Here is a 22,036-nt window from a genome sequence, read left to right as displayed (position 1 = left end):
AAAAAAGCCAAAAAATTTAATAAGAATTTTTTTACTAATTATTATTATATTAAAAGTAGAGCAAAATTAGAAAATAACTGAATAATTTTTTGTAAACCAGCATATAATTATAACAATCAATACACTGTCAATTCCAATTCATTTTAATAATTCAATCAGGAGTAGTGTGCACACTACTCTGTTGCATGCAACAGATGACAGATTATTTCACCTTTTTTCGGGATGTATCATCACACCTATTTCCATAAGAGTTTAACAGCAGTGACATAGTTTCTTCAGCAAAAGTACAAATGGCTTTATGACACTCAGTCCCCAACTATAAAAGAAAATTAATGTTACAAATCACATAAAAAATACCTGAAGTTGATAAATTTGTAATTAATATCAATCTTAATTTTTTTCACATAAAAGATGTCATTTTCCATCCTCATACTATATTTTGGGTTTGTAACGTGATAAAACTTAGCTAACTTATTTATACCCAAAGAGAATTGAACTGATAACTTAAAATTATACTACTCATTCATCACTGAAAGGGTTACGGAACCTTGAAAATGGTTAAAATCTATGTTTCGCTTTATTTTTAAAAATTTAAGGAATTTTTACTCAGTTATCTAAAAAACAGCTTCATTTCATCATATTTTTTTATTAAAAAAGACAAACTCAAAATAATTAAATACAGAAAGATTAACAAAATAAACTGATTTACCAATTTAATCATTCCTTTCACCACATTCATTTTCATTTGGGAGGTAAACCTTTCTTCAAAAAAAAATTTTGTTTTAATGCGTGGAATTTCTTTTAGGATGATCATCAGTAGTTTGCGAACTCAGCATTATTTTATTTGAAAATATTTAGAAAATCTAATTTGTCATACAACTAAAATAAAATGATACATTATTTAAAATTTGTTAATGATTTCATTAAAATATTACTGTTAATCAGGATATTATTAATTCTAAGAATCCTCTACATAAAATAAAAGACAGTCTGACTGCCTATTAAGACACTCCTCCTGAACGGTTTTTCTGTTAAATGAAATTCACAGGTTGACAGGCTGACCATGTTAACCTGTGAGTTTAGCCTCAGCCCAACACAAAGTCTACCAGCATTTCAAAATCATAAGTCACAACTTTCCTCGAAGAAAATTTCATGAATTTTTTTCTTAAGTATAATTTTAATAAAATCGATAAGGAAATTTAATTTGTATAAAAATGTGAACTACTTTTCTACTTTTCTCAGATACAGTTTCTTATATTTTTCTTCAGTTATTGTTGCTTATATGACAGAAGGCTTCCCACTGCCATTCTTGACTTTCCATTCTTTCTACTGGCACATACTGCATGGTAGATTAATAGGCATAAATCCTTTATTACTTGGTTCTTCAGTACATAATTTCAAGATGTGTGCCATGGTCATGTGGTATATATGTCAGAAGTTCAGGTCACTGACTCTTGAGCAATAGTAATAATTTTTTTTTTACAAACTACTATACCAAATACTCTGAACTAGGTAGGATTCAAAGGTTCAAAGACTCAGGTTCTTCGGACTCTATTCAGTTTGACTGTTATTGATCCATTTCATTGAAAATAAAATAAAATAATACTTGTTTGTAATGTATGCTTATCATTACATTTTCATTTTTTTAAACCAATCATAATTTAATATTTATACCAATTTTATAACACTTAATTTTATAACAATTTTTAGTTTTCATATCATAATATTAATATGATTTTTGATTTTAGGCAAATTAATGCTTTTTGTCTTTAATATTTTGCTCTTTTAACCACTTGCAAATTAAAATTTATTTAAACTATACGAATCATTACTTTTTATCAAAAAGACAAGTTACATCTGCACAAGATAGATTAGAGAATGCAATTAATAGGGTAAAATCAGAAATTAAAACTAAGGCACTGAAAAGCTCTCTTCCATATCAATAACAATAAATGGAGAAAAACAAAAAACTGTTACTGAAAAAAGTTGTCTATAATCTGGTGAAAAATATCTTTCTTCTCTACACATCGGTGGTCATAGCAGTACTAAAAGGGGAACTCACCTTAAGATTAAAGAGTGTAATTTTTTATTATGAATTACTCTAAGTAATGCTGAAAGGAAAGTTCACCATTCCAACCTAGAGGATCTCAGGAAGATAGCCCAAACTAATCTTCTTAATGCAAGAAGGAAGATTTGTAAGAAAGTTATAATAGATATCAGCCTCTACTACTATTAGGTTAGTTTGTTTTTTTACATTCACTTAAGATATGAACAGCCAATCTGACTTTACAAGACCTGCTAGACAAAGACAGTTTTAATTCAACTATCAATATATTTTATCAAAAATATTTGATAAAACCCATCCCTTCTGGAGGACTATTACTCAGGGAAAGCCTATGTAGTACAACATATACCAGGTATGTTCAAACAGTAAAAAGAATTTTGAAATTTTGCAGGTTATATTAGTCCTATCCTCGGGATTTTTTCGTTGTTGTATAAATAAACATGTCTGAAAAGTATTTGTACAATTTTAGCCATATTGGACGTTTAGTCTGTTGTCAGCTGTCAAAAGGATAACATGTGTTTTGGTATAATCAGCAATTTTTTATTTGTATAAATAATGGATCAGAGAATTTGTATTAAATTTTGCTATAAGAATAGAATAAAATGTAGCAATGTTTTAAAAATGTTAAATATTGCTTTTGGTGAGTCTACTATGAGTAAAGCAAGGGTTTACGAGTGGTATGAAGGCTGTGAAGACGTTGAAGATAATGAGCGCCCCAGCACACAACAACCGATGAAAACATGGAAAAACTGAAAGAAATGATTATGAATGATCACCATATCACAATCAGAGAAATCACTGATGATGTTGGGATATCAATTGGATCATGTCGTGAAATCTTTTCAGATGTTTTGGGTATGAAATGTATGACAGCAAAATTTGTTCCAAAATTATTGAATTTTGAACACAAACAGCGGCGAATGGAAGTTGCTCAGGAGTCGCTAAATGAAGTCAACAATGATGCAGAACTACTGAAATGTATCATAACAGGTGATGAAACATGCTTTAACAAATATGATGTCGAAACTAAGGCTCAATCATCCCAGTAAAAGCATTCTGGATCACCAAGACCAAAAAAAGCTTGACAAGAATGGTTAAATATGAAGGTTATGCTCACCATGTTCTTCGATTTTAATGGCATAGTGCATCATGAATTCTAGTCACAAGATCAAACAATCAATAAGGAGTATTACCTACAAGTTCAACGCTGTTTGTGCACTTAAAAAAAACACCCGGATTTGTGGAAAAATAATTCATAGCTTTTACACCATGGTAATGCACCTGCTTACACTTCATTGCTTGTTCATCAATTTTTAGCCAAAAACAACACTGTAATGATTCCCCAGCCGCTATAATCACAGACCTGGCCCTACGTGACTTTTACCTATTCACAAAAATAAAGAGAACCGTAAAGGGCCGTTGTTTTACAAGCATAGATGAGATTAAAAGTGAGCTGAAAGAGCTAAACACTATTCCAAAGATCGAATTCCAGAAGTGTTTCAGGGACTGGAAAAAGCACTGGCATAAGGCATAAGTGTATAATATCTAATGGGTACTATTTTGAAGAGAATAACATCAATGTAGACAAATAAATAAAATTCTATCCAATAAACAAAAATTCTCGTTACTTTTTGAACACCTCGTACATGGTCCACAATTACAAAAACTGCTAATTTAAATTTTATTTTCAGCTATTTTTAAGTAAACGTTCTTATTTCAGAAATCAAAATTAGTATTTGTACATAAACTACTTTTTTTTTAACTTTTGCTGAAATAATTTTTTTTAAATTTTACTAAATATTCTCATGTAAATATTCAATTAATCTCACATAATGCAGGAAATATAGATTATTACAATGGGCTACTAATATGCTTCACTTTCATAAGTAATGAGTAAGATATCGCAGTAAAGGATTTCTAAACAAATAATAAATAAAAAAGATCCCTTTCGACACACTGGAAGGCAGAGATAGATTTCACCGGTGCTAAATAGGGGATAAAAAAGATTTCCACCTTACAGTTAAGAAAAACTTCAAATTTACTCAATATAACAATGGTTGCATGTGAAAAAAAGCTTCACATGTTTAGCATACAAGCCCCATCTTCTTACAATTCAAACAATATTTTGGTCATCCCTTGCTGTAAGGGTTGGTCATATCAAAAATTGTTTCAGACAAAAGTTTTAGGTAATATTTAGAGGATTTAATATAAACTGATTCAATACTGTGCCTATTAAGGGAGGAATGGCTTTTTGTTATAGTGATATTTTGTTTTTTTGAAAAAGCCCCATTTCCAACCCCTTGATCCGATTTTGGCCGTTAACAAACTTGACCGAGATTTTGGGATGAGTTATTTTTAAGGAACAATTTGAAAGTGACTGGTGCAAAATTATGGCAGTTACCATGTCCACAAGAAAGTGAAATATGTATATGTATATGTATATATATATATACACGAGGGTAAGTCAATTATTATCTGCAATTTAGTTACATTTTTGTTTATGTTGATAGTACTGTTGTGTTGCATAGATGACGCATGCATGGTTTAATTGTTGTTATGTCTGTGCAGGTTTGATGCTGCTAGGTTAGTTCCATTATCGCTGCCCTGCCGTTAACCATGACTGCTCTGTTTTCTGTTTGCACCAAAGAAGAGCAACGATCAGTGATCCATTTTTTTGTGGTCAGAAAAGGTATCAGGGGCTGAAATTCATTGAAAACTTTTGGTAGAGTAAGAGAACAGTGTGTTGCTGCAACAGAGTGTCTACGAATGGATTGAAAATTTCAAAAATGGTCACACAAGTGTTACGCACGACGAAAGAGCCAGACGACCGTTTACTGCCACAAATGAGGAAAACATTGAGCGTGTATGTGACATGGTTTCCTTAGACAGACGAATAACTATTGATGATATGGCACATTGTCTGCATACTAGTCATGGTTCTGCCTACAAAATTATCCACAACTGACTTGGGTTTCATAAAGTCTGTGCAAGGTGGGTCCCAAAACAACTCACACAGTGCATAAACAAACGCGCTTGGACATCTGCCAAAAACATTTGGATCGCTATGGTAATGAAAGGGACATCTTCTTAGACAAAATCATCACTGATGACAAAACATGGATCCACCATTACGAGCCAGAGAGTCAATGGCAGAGTATGTAATGTAAATATCCAAATTCGCCCTGCAAAAAAAGTTCAAGACCCAACCATCTACAGGAAAACTGATGCTTACGGTTTTTTGGGACTCACAAGGCCCAGTACTGGAACATTATGAGGAAAGGGGTATGACAATAAACAGTGCAAGTTACAATGAGATGCTTACTGCCAAGTTGAAGCCTGCAATTCGAAGCAAATGCCGAGGACTGCTCTTGAAAGGTGTTGTGTTGTTGCATGACAATGCCCGTCCACATACTGCTGCCCACATTGCTGAAACACTCCAGAAACTCAACTTTGAAGTACTGGCTCATCCTCCATATAGTACTGATCTTGCCCCTTCTGACTACCAGTTGTTTGGTCCACTCAAAGAGGCATTAAGGGCCTGTCGATTTACCTCGAACGAAACAGTGAAAGAAGCGGTGCATTCCTGGCTCGCAGCTCAACCGAAAACCTTCTTTTATGAGGGCATCAGGAAGCCTGTGCAACGATGGACCAAGTGCGTTGAAATGCAAGGGGACTATGTTGAAAAATGATATACATGTAAGTTTCCTATTTGTATTGTAATAAAATTTATAACTAGATTGCGGATAATAATTGACTTACCCTCGTATATATGTATACATAAACTTTTAAGCTGACGGTGTTTTTGGGATCTGAGGGAAGTGAAATGTGAAGATATGTCAAAATTTTCTGGAAGTCGAATCATGGTACCAATTACAATAGGTAGTTTCTTATGAAATCTACCTAATTTCATTTTATTATAAGAGAAAGATATATAGTGCTTCTAAAACAGTGAGCTGGCTATACTTTTTCGGATTCTACTTGTAAAACTAAACAAAAAATATACTTATGAAAAATGGCAATTTCTCCTTCGTTCTTCCTCTGTCTGCCATTTTGATATTTTTATATGGAGATTTATATCTCAGGTATAGATAGATGAATCACATTAATACTTGGTAAGCGTCTTGGTAATAAAGTTTTAAAATTAGCAAAAAATCAAGAATTAAATACTTTCGCAAATTACAAAATGGTGGCCATGTTTATTTTTCAATCCATTATATCTTCGTAAATATTAGTTTAATCAAAATTTATGTTATTTGCTAAAATGTTAAGACTTTTACTTTGAACAAAATGAATTGTATTTTTTAAAATCGGTTACCAAATAGCCAAGTTAAGACAGAAGATTAATAATGTTGTAATTATGTTCTATTTTCATGTCCACTTTACTTTCAATTTGATTAAATATTAATTTTATTTATTTATTGTTAATTCTAGTATTGTAAATTAGTATCAAATTAAATAATAATTTTTTTCAAAATAATAGACCAAATAATTGAAAAAATAAAACAACTACCTGTGAAAATCTTACGTTAATTATTGTAGAACATTAGGTGTACTTAAATGGTTATCAACTGTTAAAAGTTATGAGATGTTCAAAGCGTCCACCACTAGAAATTGCATAAGTCCCCAGTATTTTTCTGAGAGATTGTCTTAACTGTTCAAAAATTCCGGGAATATTCCTAATTTCTTGAAATTCATTTTTGATCCTATGTTGAAGATCCTCAATGTTGAATTGAATAAATAGTAATATGTTTCAAATGGCCCCACAAGTCAAGAAGTCAAGAGGGTTAAGTCAGGTCATCGGGCAGGCCAGGGCAATGGCCTGTGTAAAATTATTCAAAGTGAAAAATTAATATCAATTGTTTTATTATTATTTAATATTTTATCTCATTGTGAGAAAATTATTACTTAACTTAATATTAATTTACAATACTAAAATTAACAATAAATAAAAACAATTAATATTTAATCGAATTGAACGTAAAGTGGACATGAAAACAGACACAAAATTATTATATAAATTTTCTGTCATAACTCGGCTATTTGTTAACTGATTTAAAAAAACAAAATGTCATTTTATTTAAACTAAAAGGCTTAATATTTTAACAAACAACACAAATTTTGATAAAACTAATATTGACAGAGATATAACGGATTGAAAAATAAACATCGCTGCCATTTTGTAATTTGCAAAGGTATTTAATTCCTGATTTTTGCTAATTTAAAAAATTTATTACCAGGATGTTTACCAAATATTAATGTGATTCGTCTATCCGAACTTGAGATATAAATTTTTATATAAAAATAACAAAATGGCAGACAGGGGGAGAACAAAGGAGAAATTGTCATTTTTCCTAAGGATATTTTTTGTTTAGTTTAATATCAAAAATATCATTATTTTTAGCTGAATTAGTGCTGCCATCTTCTGCAACCCTTATAAGTAAATATCATTTTTTATTTTTTTTTTATTTTAATTCTTAATTTTCAATTTTAATTTGATAAAAAATGAAATTACATAAATTATCAAAAAATTTTTATATATATTTCAAATGTCTTAAGAGTTTAATATGTAGTCTGATATAAAAATTAAAAAATGAAAATTAACTGAAATGAAAAGTTAAAATTATAACTGAAGATGTGGCTTGCCATGAAAACGCTATTGTAAAGTTATGAAAAAATAAGTTATCATCTTATTTACTTTTTAATTTCTCTACTTGGATCAAGTTTGATTATATATATAATATAACACATTCAAGGTGTCCCACAAAGAAACAGAGAAACTTTCAGGACATGTTCTGCTGGTGAAAATAATGAAAAACGTTCATATTAACGTAAGTCTGAAAACACTTTATTTTCAAGTTACGGTTAGCGAAAGATTTTACCTGGATTTCAGCTTTTCTAATAAAAAGAAGCCCTATTGTAATTTTTGGGATCCAAAATGAAAAGTAAATTTGGTAGTTTCTTATGTAATTTGTGCTGGGAGATTAGATATGATAAAACAGGTCCTACACCTGCAAATCCTGTTGTTTTTAAGATACCTGATGTAAAACACAAAATTTGGTACTGAAAAACAAGTTTTTTTAGGTTTGTAATACAATAGCTTGTTACATAACTAATAAATGTGTTAATTTAATAACAAAATTTACAACCAATTTAATTCCGAGAAAATTAATGTAAATACAGCCAATAAAATGTAAATAAAAACTTTTAAAAATTGTTTTTTTATTAATGCAAAATTGATGAAAATTAGATAGAAAACTGTATTATTCTTTCTGTATCTAATAAACATTCTTTTTAAAAAACAAAAATGCTAATTACTGAAAATAATTTTAAAAGAAATACAAAATTTATAAAAAAATATTTTAGCTGTGTATAATCAATAATTTAGACAGGTAAAAAGAATCTTCCATATTAGAAAACTAGAATCTAAGACTTGCTTTCAAACTTTCAAGCTACAACTTATTCTTGTTCTTTGTTTTATTTACTACAAAAAAAAACTGTGATTGCAAAAATTTGAAGTGGAGAAAGGTGGAAGTTATTTAACCTTTATATCTTTATTTTTGATAATGGAAAATCTACTTAGAAGAAACAACTAATATTAAATAGTACAATTTGTTGAATATTTAAATTTTAGCCTCAGTCAATCCAGCCTGTATCTCTTCTGTAATACTTAAATTTATCAATTTGAATGAACTAAAGAAAAACCAATCTCTTATATAAATCAAAGATGAATTGGCCCTTCATTGTTTATGGAAGTGATTGATAAAATAACTATGGCTGTTTTAAAATCTCCTGAATGTTACAAGTTTAGCTTTACCACTGATATCAGTTGCTTTTTCCAATCATCACATTATCTATTGAAATGTCACTGCTTGCAACCTTACATCTTGAGATGTAGTGCGAACACATCAAACAAATGGTGTTACCTTGCATTACAGTTTTTAGAATCTCACTTTCAAATTTTTTGCCAAACAAGATATTTACAATTTCATGGCATACAAATGTTAAAAATTGCAGATTCTGTGAATATATGAGATATAATTTTTTATTAACAAGTTCTGTGAATACACAACTTGCTACTTGTACTTTTTTTGATACTATTGAAAATTTATTCTATTTTTTGTTGTATTTTTAGTCTAACCCAGTCTTTAAATATACTCAGCCATTTTTTTGCATAAGCACCAAAAATATTAATTTACTGTTATTAAAAACAATTTTTTTAAATTATTTATTTATTTTTTTTTTGTTATTTTTATTGTTTAGATTATAGCTCTCTTTTAGATTTATTTGGAACTGTAATCGATTATAAAATTTTTCACCACAAACTACGCACATGGGGCCTGATGAATTTTGTTCACCAAGTATAATTCCAAAATATATGTAATCACCATTGTAATGGCAAACAATCCTATTGATTTAGCTTCAGAAAAACCAGTGCCAATTAAAATAAAAACTGAGGTATCAGTAACTTTAAAAGAGCCAGTGCCAATTAAAATACTAACTGAGGTATCAGCTGATGATCGGTGGAGAAAAATGATATTGCATGTATAGATATTACTTTTCCTACTGTCTTTTAATTACAGAGTTTACATAAAGAGTAAAAGGTAATATTGTTTGGTTTTTATGAAAATATAAAAGTTTTAAGACAAGAACTATTGAGGAATTAAAGACACAAGAGAAAACTTGTTAATTATAAGAATACAAAGTTAAAAGGATTATTTTTAACTACCTAAATAAGTATTACCAATAAATACAATTTCTGAACTTCTAGAAACATTAACACAATCATAAGCTAATAACAAAAAAACTTTATTGTAGTTTTATTCAAAATATTTGAGAGGATGAACAATATTCTACAAACAGCGTGTATTTTGAAAACAGAAACTCAAAAAAACTTTCTCTATTATGTTTGACAGTAATTATTACTGACCTCATTAAATCTCAGGATTAAAATAGACAAGCACTAATGTATCAACTAACAACACAGCGTTTCAAACAATGTAATGTGGTTTTAATTTCAAAAATGCTAACAATACTTTACATTATTAATATAGATTATATAAGTTCCATAACATTAACAGAATGTATCATAAGACCAGAATCAGTATCTCAGTCAAGTAAGGCTAAGGATGGTGGGGGCTTGGTTATGTATTACCTAGACTACTACACATCACTAAATAAAAACAGTTAAACATACCCGTTGGCAATATGTAAGAGCTAAATGTAACACACTCTCATGTAAATCAGTTTCTTGTTTTTTAACAATTTCTGTCAGCAATGAAAATCTAAAAAATCCAAAAAAGCAAAAAGTTCTTATTGTTATATTACACTAAATATTAACTATCAATATATTGATAAGTACATGATATTCACCACAATATCACTACAATGATATTGAATCAAAACAGCAATTATACCTTTAAACATTACTGAAAAATTAATTATTGAAAATTTGATTATTTATGAAATTGATTATCATCATAACTATTTGTTAATGATTTTTATTGATTTTCATAAATAAAATCACTACTACTCCAATCATACACAGTGGAGTTAAAAAATCATGCAAATAATAATAAAACTCTCAGCAGATATTAATGATTTACAGAAAACGTCCTTATTCAGTTTTTAGTAATAAATTTACTCAAATATTTATGTTACAAATGCTGTCTCTCAATTTCTGTTTACCCTCCGGAACCACCGTAAGGTATTACTTCAGAGGATAAATGAGGATAATATGTATGAATGTAAATGAAGTGTAGTCTTGTACAGACTCAGGGTGACCATTCCTGAGATGTGTGATAATTGAAACCCAACCACCAAAGAACACCAGTATCCATGATCTAGTATTCAAATCCGTATAAAATTAACTGCCTTTACTAAAAAATTAAACCGTAGAACTCTCAACTTCAAAATCAGCTGATTTGCGATGATAAATTTAACCACTAGACCAACCCAGTGGGTTATAAACGCTCTATAGAATGGAAAAACATACAAACTTAAAAAATTTGTATCACAACCTCACAAGTTTGCATAAAATACTAACAAACTGGATTTCTTTTGTGATCACAATATTACAGAAATTAAAGTTAAATGTGAGAGATGAAATTTGTAATGAATGAAAAATGTCAAGCATTACCAGGATTCAAACTCAGAATCTTTAGGATGATAGATAGTGGCACTATCACTATGTTAAAAAGATCAGGAGTTGGGAGAATGGTACTTTAATAAAGAATGTTACTTATAAAAGAAAAAAATTTTACCCGATTTTTTGCTCAGTTTGTATGTAGGTCTCTTTGAGACCACGTAACATATGCAATGTATTACATAAAATTGGAGAAGTTCATAATCAGAGAAAATGAACCTCTTGTAACTATTTTAGTATTTCAACAAAGTTTCAGCTTTATGTGAAAGGTTCTAGACTTAGGAAAATTAAAAAAAATTATTTCTTATCCCTCAAAGACAGATGTAGTACAAACAATAAGTATTAATAAGGAAGTAAAATCATTATAATTAAATATATCAGATAAAAATATATTTTTAATCCCAAGATCATTTATAGAAACTCACAAACTAAAGAACTATCAAACAATCGATTCCAATGCACAGATGATGAATAATTAAAAAATAAATAATGCAAAAATTTTAAATAAAGGCTTTGGAGAATTTTTTGTCAAGTACAAGATGAAGAAATCAGATGTCTAATGTGAAAAAAAATACACTGAATGAGTTAAATAAATATCATACCATTATCCAAAACCATCAAGCCCTACTATAGGCAGAAAAAAATAAGAATACACCAAGGAGATAAAGATGATGTCAGAGAAATTTCTTGAAATGACATCTACAAAGAGAATGGCATTTTAGTAGAAGAAGAGAAAAATGGGAGAAATTGATGAAGGAAATAAATAAGATAATTACTGACTATTAAGTCTATGATAACTACAAAATAAGTATAATTTTTTTTTAAAGATTTTATTTTACCATAATATCGAAAAAGTGCAACTTAACTCTATATTAATTTTTAATGTAGGTGTAAGGAAAAATCATGTCAGAATAACAATGTAAAAAACTCAGATAATAATGAAACTTATATAACATCAACCCTCTAATTTAGGTAAAAGTAAACCTATCTGAAAACCAGATTTTAATTTTTACATAATTTTATTAATTTCAAAGACTTTTATTGAAGTATGGTAATCTAGTGTACTTATGACTTTTGAATACTAGATTACGGATACCAGACTTCTTTGGTGGTTGGGTTTCAATTAACTGCACATCTCAGGAATGGTCGATCTGAGACTGTACAAGACTACACTTCATTTACCATTCATACATATCATCCTCATTCATCCTCTGGAGTAATACCTTACAATGGTTCCAGAAGCTAAACAGAAAAAGAGAGTGTTACTTATGACTACTAAATTTCCCACCACCAAATTTGAGAGGAGATGAAATTTACCAAACTCACTAATCTAGTAAGATTAGTCAACTTCATGTTTCAAAGTAACCAGCTTGTAACCTTATAAAGTTGGTGTCTAACTTCATTTGCATTCCAATTTCTAATAATAGATTACATTTCCTGATTTTCATAACTGTGAATAGATTTTTGTGAGCTTTGTTGACATATAGATCAACTTTTACAATATGTTTATTTAATTCAGTTTTAGATATGGATAGTTTCAACCAAAAATATAAGAAAAACTTCTAGAATACAGAATGCAATGAGAACATGTACATGTAATAAAAATGTAAGATAGAGTTAATTTCAGTAGTATGGTCTGCTACTGGGCAAGTTTAGTTTTAAAAATTGTATAAAAGATTTTACAAAATAATTTTAATAATACAGTAATAGTTGACAACAATAAACATGTCTAAAGTAAAGCGAAAAAAACTATTAAATATATATATACACATACACACATATATATGTAACAGGACTATTCTTTTGCAATAGATGCTGGAGATTTCCAATAGGTTTAGTAAAAATGTTATTCCTACAAAATTGTTTTCCATTACATTCTACCATCCTGCCATCACCGTGGTAGAGAGGTGACTCTTTGACCTTTCATTCAGAGGTCCCGATCAGGCATGGCATTTTTCATATGCTACAAAATTCCATTTCCCCATCCCACACACAAACTTCAAAGCTTTGTTAATTTCATCAACCAACAAAATAAATATTAAACTTACTTACAATAAAACTTTCTTAAACATGTAGTTAAATGTAAAAAAAAATTCTCAGATTTACCAAAAGCCAAAATAGCAAAAGCTGTCCTATTGTAACCAACCATCAAAAAACCTTTTGAAAAATACTACAACAAACTGCCTTCTTACTTAAAAGATAAATAGTATACACATTTATATAGATATAAATAAAGTTTTTAAATTGATAAATATATTTATTTGACAGATAAATGAATTATGGTCAGTAACTAACAACTTATTTACATAACATTAATATAGACAAAGAAATAGCAATAAATAATAACGAATCACCATTTACCACATGTCTAAGTGGCAAATAACATGAGGTCTTTTCAAAATATATCCAGCCACATATGAGAAAAAAGATAAGCTCACTAAAATGGTTTCTAATTCTAGTCTCCTTTGAAGTAGTTCTCTTACGATGCCACATATTTAGCCATTTCTTCCATTGCTGGAAATATTTTACATTGACCTCTTTTGGAACAGCTACCACATGGATAGAAACTGATGTGCTCAGTGAGGTTAAAAAAGAATATACATGTTACGGTACTAGTGCTCTGCTCTACCAAGTCTTATAACTCTTCATTCAAATTTTTTTTCAAGAAAAATATGATCAGATGCTTTTTGAACAGATCCCAGGCATACAAATTAACAATGAAAGAAGTAAATTTTTTCAGTTATCAATTTATTAATTCTTTCAAAATACAATATTTACGATTATAAAATTAATAGTAACTTGTGGCATTACTGAGTAGTCTTTTACCTTTTTTTAACTTTAAGAGCAAGATGAGATTGTCCGCAGCCATGATTCACAATTAAATCTAACAATTCTACAATACTGTCTTTTGAACAGTCTTCTGGAGGATCTTTGTAAAACCCAACTGCTAAATCAAACAAATCTGAAAGAAAAGTAATTAGTATCAGTAAGTTAAGATTAACAAGAAATTTTACAATATTACATGAAAATTAATACTTACTAACATTAAATTTCTTCTAAAGTTAATCTAGAAAAAAACAGCTTTACTCCTATATATAGAACAATAATATATTAAATTATTTTTTTTTAAATTAAAATATAAAAGAAAATTAATCAATCAATACAAAGATTAAAAACATTTAAAAAAATGTTTGTCTACAGTAAATTCATATTTAGAGTACATTATTATCATGAGAAAATATTTTAAAAGAAGCATCCATACTTTCTTTTCAGTTTTTCTTCCAGCACAGTTCAATATGAGTGGTGGCTGAAATGTAATGTTCAGTCGCTCATAACAAAAAATGAAAAAGATAGTCAAATGTAACAAATATTACATAAAAATACATTTAAATTGCTACAAAAACTTAATTTATTTTTCCATGTATTCACAGTTACACATTTCTCCCAATGGTTCCATATTTCTCATTCCGCTAATGAAGAATGTTGGCAGTTCTTCCTTAATCCACAACCTCATTGCCCCTTTCAGTTCATCATCCATGGTGAAATGAATACCCTTAATATTCCTCTTCAACTGAGAAATTGGTGAAAATTTCAGGACAACAAATCTGGTAGGATGGAAGGTATGGAATAAGTTCAAATATCAACTTCACAAGAACCTCAGCAGTTGCACGTGATCTGCATGGCGAAGCATTATTGTTGCAGAATTATTGAATCCATGGATATGAACATGACACATGTATCCTAATGCGTTTTATTTAACACCTCTATATATATATACATATACATATGTGTATATATATCACAAAGAATTTACAGTCAATTCAACTTCCAGGTAGTCAGTCACATACAAGTGTTTGGAATTGCAGAACACTGTCTAGAGAATTTTTTTGTAGACGGTTGTTTTTATTGTGGCGAACCATAGCCGCAGTATTCCATGCTTTGTCATTTTTCTTCTGGAACATAATGATGCACCCAAGTTTTGTCTCTTGTCAGAATACTGAAAAGGAAGTCATCCTTTGTCACAATCCTTCATCACAATAACGTTTTAGAGACTGTTCATAAAATTCCTTTCGATGATGTCTGATCTTTTTTTCATGAGGTTGCATGGGATCCATCACAAACAAATTGTACAGCAGCCCAGTTGTACAATAATGTGTCCTCCTCATACAAACCGGATACTGATGTGTTCTATGATGCGGGAGTTATTTGAATCTCAATCACAAAAACTACAAGATTCATTCTCAATATTCGCTTTATCACTGCAAGGTTCATGTTCATCCTTAATATTCGTTTTACCAACTTTTGATGTGCAAAATTATGCTGCCCACTACTCATAATATTTCAATCAACAATTTCATCATCATAAGCTTTAGATAACAATAATGTCACTAGCATTTACTTTTCAGTGTTAAAAATTCAATAACTGTTTGCTGTTGTAAATGAGTTGACATAGCAGGTATATTCAACTCCATAACAAATGGCAATCAACAAAAAATTACAGGACATGGGCCAACTAATTTTGGAATGTTAGTAGTAGGGGAATAAAATACAAGATGGCAGAGCCTGTCGCTTTGTATGACATTTTGTTCTCCTACTATGTGCCAGTGTGCATTACATTTCAGCCACCTCTTATATTAATAAATTAACTATCCTTATCCAAAAAAAAACTTGTTTTGTGACCCAAATATTAATCACAAACTAATTAATATATTTGATGGCAAATTTCTTTTTAACTAAATGTCATGAGTCATCTAAGATACTCAACAGGTTTCACATCTGTAACTGAAGATCCACAGAGTCCTCGGACAATCACTAAGCAACTTTATAAGTCATTATTCAACACTCCACCAGCAACAGATAAATTATTAGTTTTTCATATGTGGAAATAGAACACCAACAACACTAAGATAAGAATAAACTGAACTATCTCCCTAAAATAATCCTTATCAAAATACAGTTTTTTTTTGTTGTAATAACTAGTCTGTCAATTTTTTGCCAATGTTTATATGTGATAACTAAATTCTCCCACTGTTTTCAAGGAAAAACACTTTTACATTTAAAGTGACATATATGATTTTTCATTTATTAAATTTGAATAAATAAACATACAACATATTTCTTAATGCATAACTTCAGTAAAACATTAAATTAGCATTTTAGTTTCTAAATAAAGCCATTTTTATACCCAAATAATATTTTTAAAGTAAGCATAAATGGGAATGATCACTGGAGGCCACTTCATTTAATTCAATTTCATTTGATTCAAAATATGAATCAATTCCTGCGCCAAAACAATATATGAGTACCATACATATCCTAAACATATCATTCACACACAGAATCTCAAAATACTTAAATTGGGTGGGGCTGGGCTGTGTCGGGGTGCACAGCTGTTGGTTTAAAATAAAATGTACAGACCTTAGATAAAGTTCCTCCAAGGTACAGACCAACCAACTTATCTGTAGAGTTAAATGGGAGAGCCACCATCTTATTTTTTGACTGAAACTGAGAGTCTCCAATGGAAAATTTTAGTTCCTTCTTTTGGCCAACTCTACAGATAAACTGGTCGGTCTGCATGTCAGCGAGTCACTTTTAGTATATTGGATTGAAATAAAAATGAGACACTAACTGCATACTAAATTTAATTTTAACATAAAACGGACACTAAATGGTACATGATATTTATTTTAACTAATATTCTATGACAATTCTGTTCAACATTGTTCTGTGATATGAGAAATAAGAGACATAAGGCATAATATCAATATCAATATGCCTGGTGAACATACAATTGATAGTGATGTTGCCCATTGTTGTTGGTTCTGGGGGCATGTAGAGTCTGAATTCATTCTTTATGAATTCAACAGGGGAGCTGTTGTGTTGTAGATAATTTCTGAAATTGCAACGATCAGAGTCTCCAAGTGTGTTCAAGAGCTTAGTAAGGAGCGATTGATAAAGACATAGCTTAATATCTTCAACACTTTGTGATATATGTATATAGCACCAAGGATAAACAGATCTTTGACTTTCACATCCACCAGGCATATATCGCCAACGTTATGTTTTCTCAAGACAGAGTTGCTGCACAGACTAATGGCATCGATGATAATTTCTTTGCAGCTTGTGAAGTTTTGTAGGTTTCTATAGATTGCAGAACCTCTGACTGCAAAAACTCGTACCATAGAAGGTTTGGTCAACATAGACAGATACAAAATTAGTTGACGTATAAAAAATTCAAGCACCAATCAAGGATTTTATCAGCATCTATCAACTTGCTACAGGTACTACATAAACAAAATACCGCTACATTTTCGTCCAGGGAATTTAGTCTGTAGAGAATGTCACAAGCTTTCACCTGCATTAAATCTCTGTCAAAACAAAGTCGATCACAAACACTGCAAGATAGACCAAACTGATTGCTTTCAAATACTGTTTTGAAGTGTTTGTCCACTATACGCCAATAGTCCTGCATTGCATCAATTCGACTGATGTTGATATCCATCAACCCGGGAAAGTCTTCAAGAGATGTATGGAGAGATGTATGGAAGAGATGTATTATCTTCACTAATTATTTCCATTAGTTCGGGTACAGCAGTGGTAGAGGTGCTCATGCCATCAGCATCGTTCATTGAGCGCGCTGTGCTAGCTTTGCAAGCTACCGAAACAGTCTCACTCACTCACTCGGCACCGGACATTGGAGTACACATCCATAACCACCACTAAGTTATGGATCACTGTATGTGATCCATAACCTTCCATTTCCAATGATATGCATAATTTATATTTCTGGCTGGCTCTTGCATGGGCTGAGGCTGACATATTGAATTTTTATCCTTTTTTACACGTTTACTTTAATTTTTTACACACAAATATTCTCCAAAATACACCTATTACTTAAATCAATCTATCTTAACAAACTCTAATCTGCCAATCTGCGCTGTGCCCCTTCCCCACCAACCAGCTACCAGTGATGTAGGCTCAAAGTCATATCAATGAGCTGACCATGTAAGTTAAGGCAAAACGATAGACCTTTTCGTAGAGCTGCAAATTTCTGTTCTGATATCCATATGTTTAGATATGATTTTAAAGACGTTTCACATCACTAAGTTGAAAATATTTCAGTATGTAGTGTTTTGGAATCATAACATTAATAATCCAATCTGAGTAGAATGATTTCATTCAATACTGGAATCTTACAAAAACCAAAGCGCTGTAACTTAGGTCAAAATATCAGCACTGGAATCTGCTAGCAAACAATATGAAAGTCTCGATTACATAGCACAAATCTCAGCCTGCTAACTGTTTGTCAATGAATATTTATTTCTAAGATAATACCACATCTTAGTAATGTTGAGTGCAGTTTCATGCATACTCATCCTGTTGACAATTACTAATATCCAATAATCACGGCAGTCAATTTCTCACTTTAGTTCAAATAAAAGATTCTATAAATAAATTTAAAAAAACTTCATATATTAATTTCATGAAAGATTGTTCTGTTCAACTAAAATTGCAAACAAATCTTCTCAAATCTGTTCATTAAAAAAATACGATTTTTTATAAAAAAAAAACCTTTTTTAAGAAAACATTTTATAAACTTAAAAAAAACCTCTTTAAAAACCCAGTTTCTTGGATTCAAAACTTATTCAGGTGATTCTGAAAATTTATAACACCTTTAAAAATACACATTATAATTATTTTATTTAATAATTGTAATGATGAATGAATTTACACCCTGTTTATAACAAAATCTCATGGTGTGAAACATAAATTAATGAAATAATCATGTTATGTGGGTATCTTATGTTTAATAACTGAACAGACATTAACCATTCACTTAATAGAGTTTAGATCAGGTTCAATAGTTTAATATTTTGAGATTATAGTTTCACATTACAAACTGAAAACCTGATTATTGTTAAATGGTCAGTCTTAAGCTAAAGAACACCTAACTTCCACTTACCAATCCAGTGTTGCAAAGATATGTCTTTCCAATAAAGCGGAATTGGAAGAACATATTGAAGAAGAAGTCTAATATAACCTTCTCCGAATATCCTTCTGTAGATACTTCTTTCCAATATTTCAAGGGAACATGACAACAGATTATTGCATGATAACAATGGGATGCTGCCTGTAAATAAATAAGTAAAACAAAACTCAAATTAATGAGGACCATTATTTAACATAAATTAAATAATAAATTTTATAAACTTATTTCAAAACTTTTCATTTATCTTTAAGACCATCCTTAGGTGCTCCTGTTTTAATAAATGTGAGCTAATGTTACTGATGGAAACTGAAGGCATTTTAAAATAAGTTTCAATAAAAATTGATAACATAATTTAGTTTTATGGCATGTTACAAAACTGTAAATTTCATACTAACACGTCTTGGACACGAACATAATAAATGTTAAATTGAGAAAAATTTTTAAAACAAAGGATCTATATAGCAAAGAGACTTAAATGTTATTATTGGATTAACAAAGCCAAGTTCAGAATTTTAAAGATTGATTTTTTTTAATGATAAATCCTTAGTAGAACTTCGACAAGGGATTTATCATCATTACTCTTCAACATATACAATGAGACTGTTGTTTAAATGTATCAGTAGAAAATCGTTAATAGCAAAATAAAAAATAAATAGAGATAATACATTTTTTCAGATGGTCATATCTTTATTTCTGAAAATTCAGAAAACATTTTACTTAAGTTTCAAAAAAAATGCTGTTCTTTCATAGTAGAACACGACAAACAAACTGTGGTACCAAGGATTTACTAAATAGTAAGACCAGCACTTGTGCACTTTAGGTGATACCACAATGGCTTACATATTAGCCTGAAATAAATTGCAAACTTTTGAGTTATTTGTATTATAACCATTATATTACCATTTTTATAATCATCTATATTTATTTATTTTATAAATATAATTTAACCAAACTTAACCTACGCTCGCTAACCTTGCCTAATTACCACAGTAATGTTTTAAGTATTTAAATAATAAATTCGGTAATTATTGCAATTATTTATTATTCTTTAAATAATCAAGTCTTATTACTGTGTTACTTAGTCGAGGTTGGAAGAGAATTTTTTTTCAAACTATACCGCCTACAATGCACAAGTGCCGTAAAATCAACTATTTTAATTTAAAGTATAATAATAATGGCTCTGTAAATGATACAACAGGAATTTAAAAGCACAAACTTAAAATACCAGAAACAATTAACCATGCAAAATTTCTGAAAATCGTTTGTTGAAAGGGTAAAATTACAGATCATAATTTCTTTATTACTGTCTTAATTGCGTAACAAATTTAAGTACTGTGCTGTAAAATACAGTAATAGTTACAAACATGTTCCTTTACCAAATAAAAATTAATATCCTTACATCATGAAGAACGAGTAGTTTGTAAACATAGCTGTTAACAACCGAACGGATAACCAGTAAATCAGTTCAACTGTATGTGAAAGCAGTTATTTATATTTAAATAACTGCTTTATGATTTATATCTAAATGATTTAGAACAAAAAATGTTTGACTTATTACGTAAAACTGAGTTGGAAAATAGCAGCAAGTCTAATCATGAATATCAAATATTTATGGACAATTTTAAGTTAGAGGAATTAAAAAAAGTGAAAAGCAAAATAAACTTAGGTAATATAACAAAAAAGACAGCCCAATATTTTGAGGATGCATCATTAAAAGAACTAGCAATTTTGGATTCGCCGATAGGGAGACCGAAGCCAATAGAACTAAAGACATTAAGTCAGCTGAAAGATGTTTAGACAGAAGTTTGTTGTTATTGGTTAAAGAAAAGATTGGAAATAAACAGTATTGGATTTTACCGCATGGCATTCGACAAGATGGTGAAACTTTATGCCAAACAGCAGAAAGGATTTTAGTTGAAAAATGTGGTCCAGCGCTTAAAGCTACCTTCTTTGGAAATGCACCAGTTGGATTTTATAAATGTAAATATCCTAGGAAGAGCAGAACTGAAGCTGAAAATTCAGCAGTAGGTGATAAAATTTTCTTTTTCAAAGCCCAAATTAAAAAAGGGAATGTTAAATTAGATTTTAAGTTAATAACTGACTATCAATGGGCAACAAAAAGTGAACTAAGTGTGCATTTATTACCTAATTACTATAAGAGTATTTCAATGTTATTGATGAAGAACACTGACTACCTGTAAAATCAATTTAAAATGTATAGTTAAAAAGTAATAAAAAACTTTTTGTAATTAACCATTTAAAGTTATTGAAACTCTTCATAAATATTTAAGCCATTTTGTAGAACCTGAAATTTAAATACATAGCAAGACTGTAACCTAAACACATAAATTTCAAAAATTGGGGTTTTAAATTTGTAAAACATTTTTATTACTAATACTACATTTTAAATGAGAGCAAAGTAAGTTACTATATTAATATTAGCCTAAGATTTTACATTTATAATTTTCTGGACAACAACATTTTTTTTTTTACTTTTAAATACATGTTCCATTCACCATTAAATTATACTATCATACTATACATTAAATTATAATCATGCAAATACTAAAAGCATAACATCTTTGTACACAAACGTGAAACTAGTTTTCAAACCAGACTAGTTTATTAACTTTGAAATAATTTTCCCTATATAACCTAACCTGCTCAGGATAAAAAAAAAAATTAGAATAGATTATAAATTACAGCAAATGTATCTAAAGTTATAAAATTTCATCTCCAAACAAATCATAAAAAACTGTACTAGAAAATTAATCATTAATTCAACCAGATTTTACCTCATATCAGCTTAACTTCAGCACTAAACATTTAATACAAAATT

At 29.7% G+C, this 22,036-nt stretch overlaps 1 protein-coding gene across 1 annotated transcript in view; it reads right to left on the bottom strand.

Annotated features, from left to right (window-relative positions):
- tefu (Serine/threonine-protein kinase tefu) overlaps positions 1-22,036 on the bottom strand; it is a 297,692-nt gene that overhangs the window by 244,152 nt on the left and 31,504 nt on the right. The window contains exons 5-8 of the mRNA XM_075382004.1: positions 19,171-19,338; positions 14,034-14,169; positions 10,260-10,347; positions 212-316 (exon numbers count right to left, since the gene is read on the bottom strand). Of these exons, the coding sequence (XP_075238119.1) occupies positions 212-316; positions 10,260-10,347; positions 14,034-14,169; positions 19,171-19,338 (497 nt within the window). The remainder of the gene's footprint in view (positions 1-211; positions 317-10,259; positions 10,348-14,033; positions 14,170-19,170; positions 19,339-22,036) is intronic.

Source organism: Lycorma delicatula, chromosome 1 (genome assembly GCF_047948215.1).
Source record: "Lycorma delicatula isolate Av1 chromosome 1, ASM4794821v1, whole genome shotgun sequence".
NCBI lineage: Eukaryota > Metazoa > Arthropoda > Insecta > Hemiptera > Fulgoridae > Lycorma > Lycorma delicatula.
The sequence above is the reverse complement of the archived record's forward strand: the minus strand, read 5'-3'. Positions and strand labels throughout refer to the sequence as shown.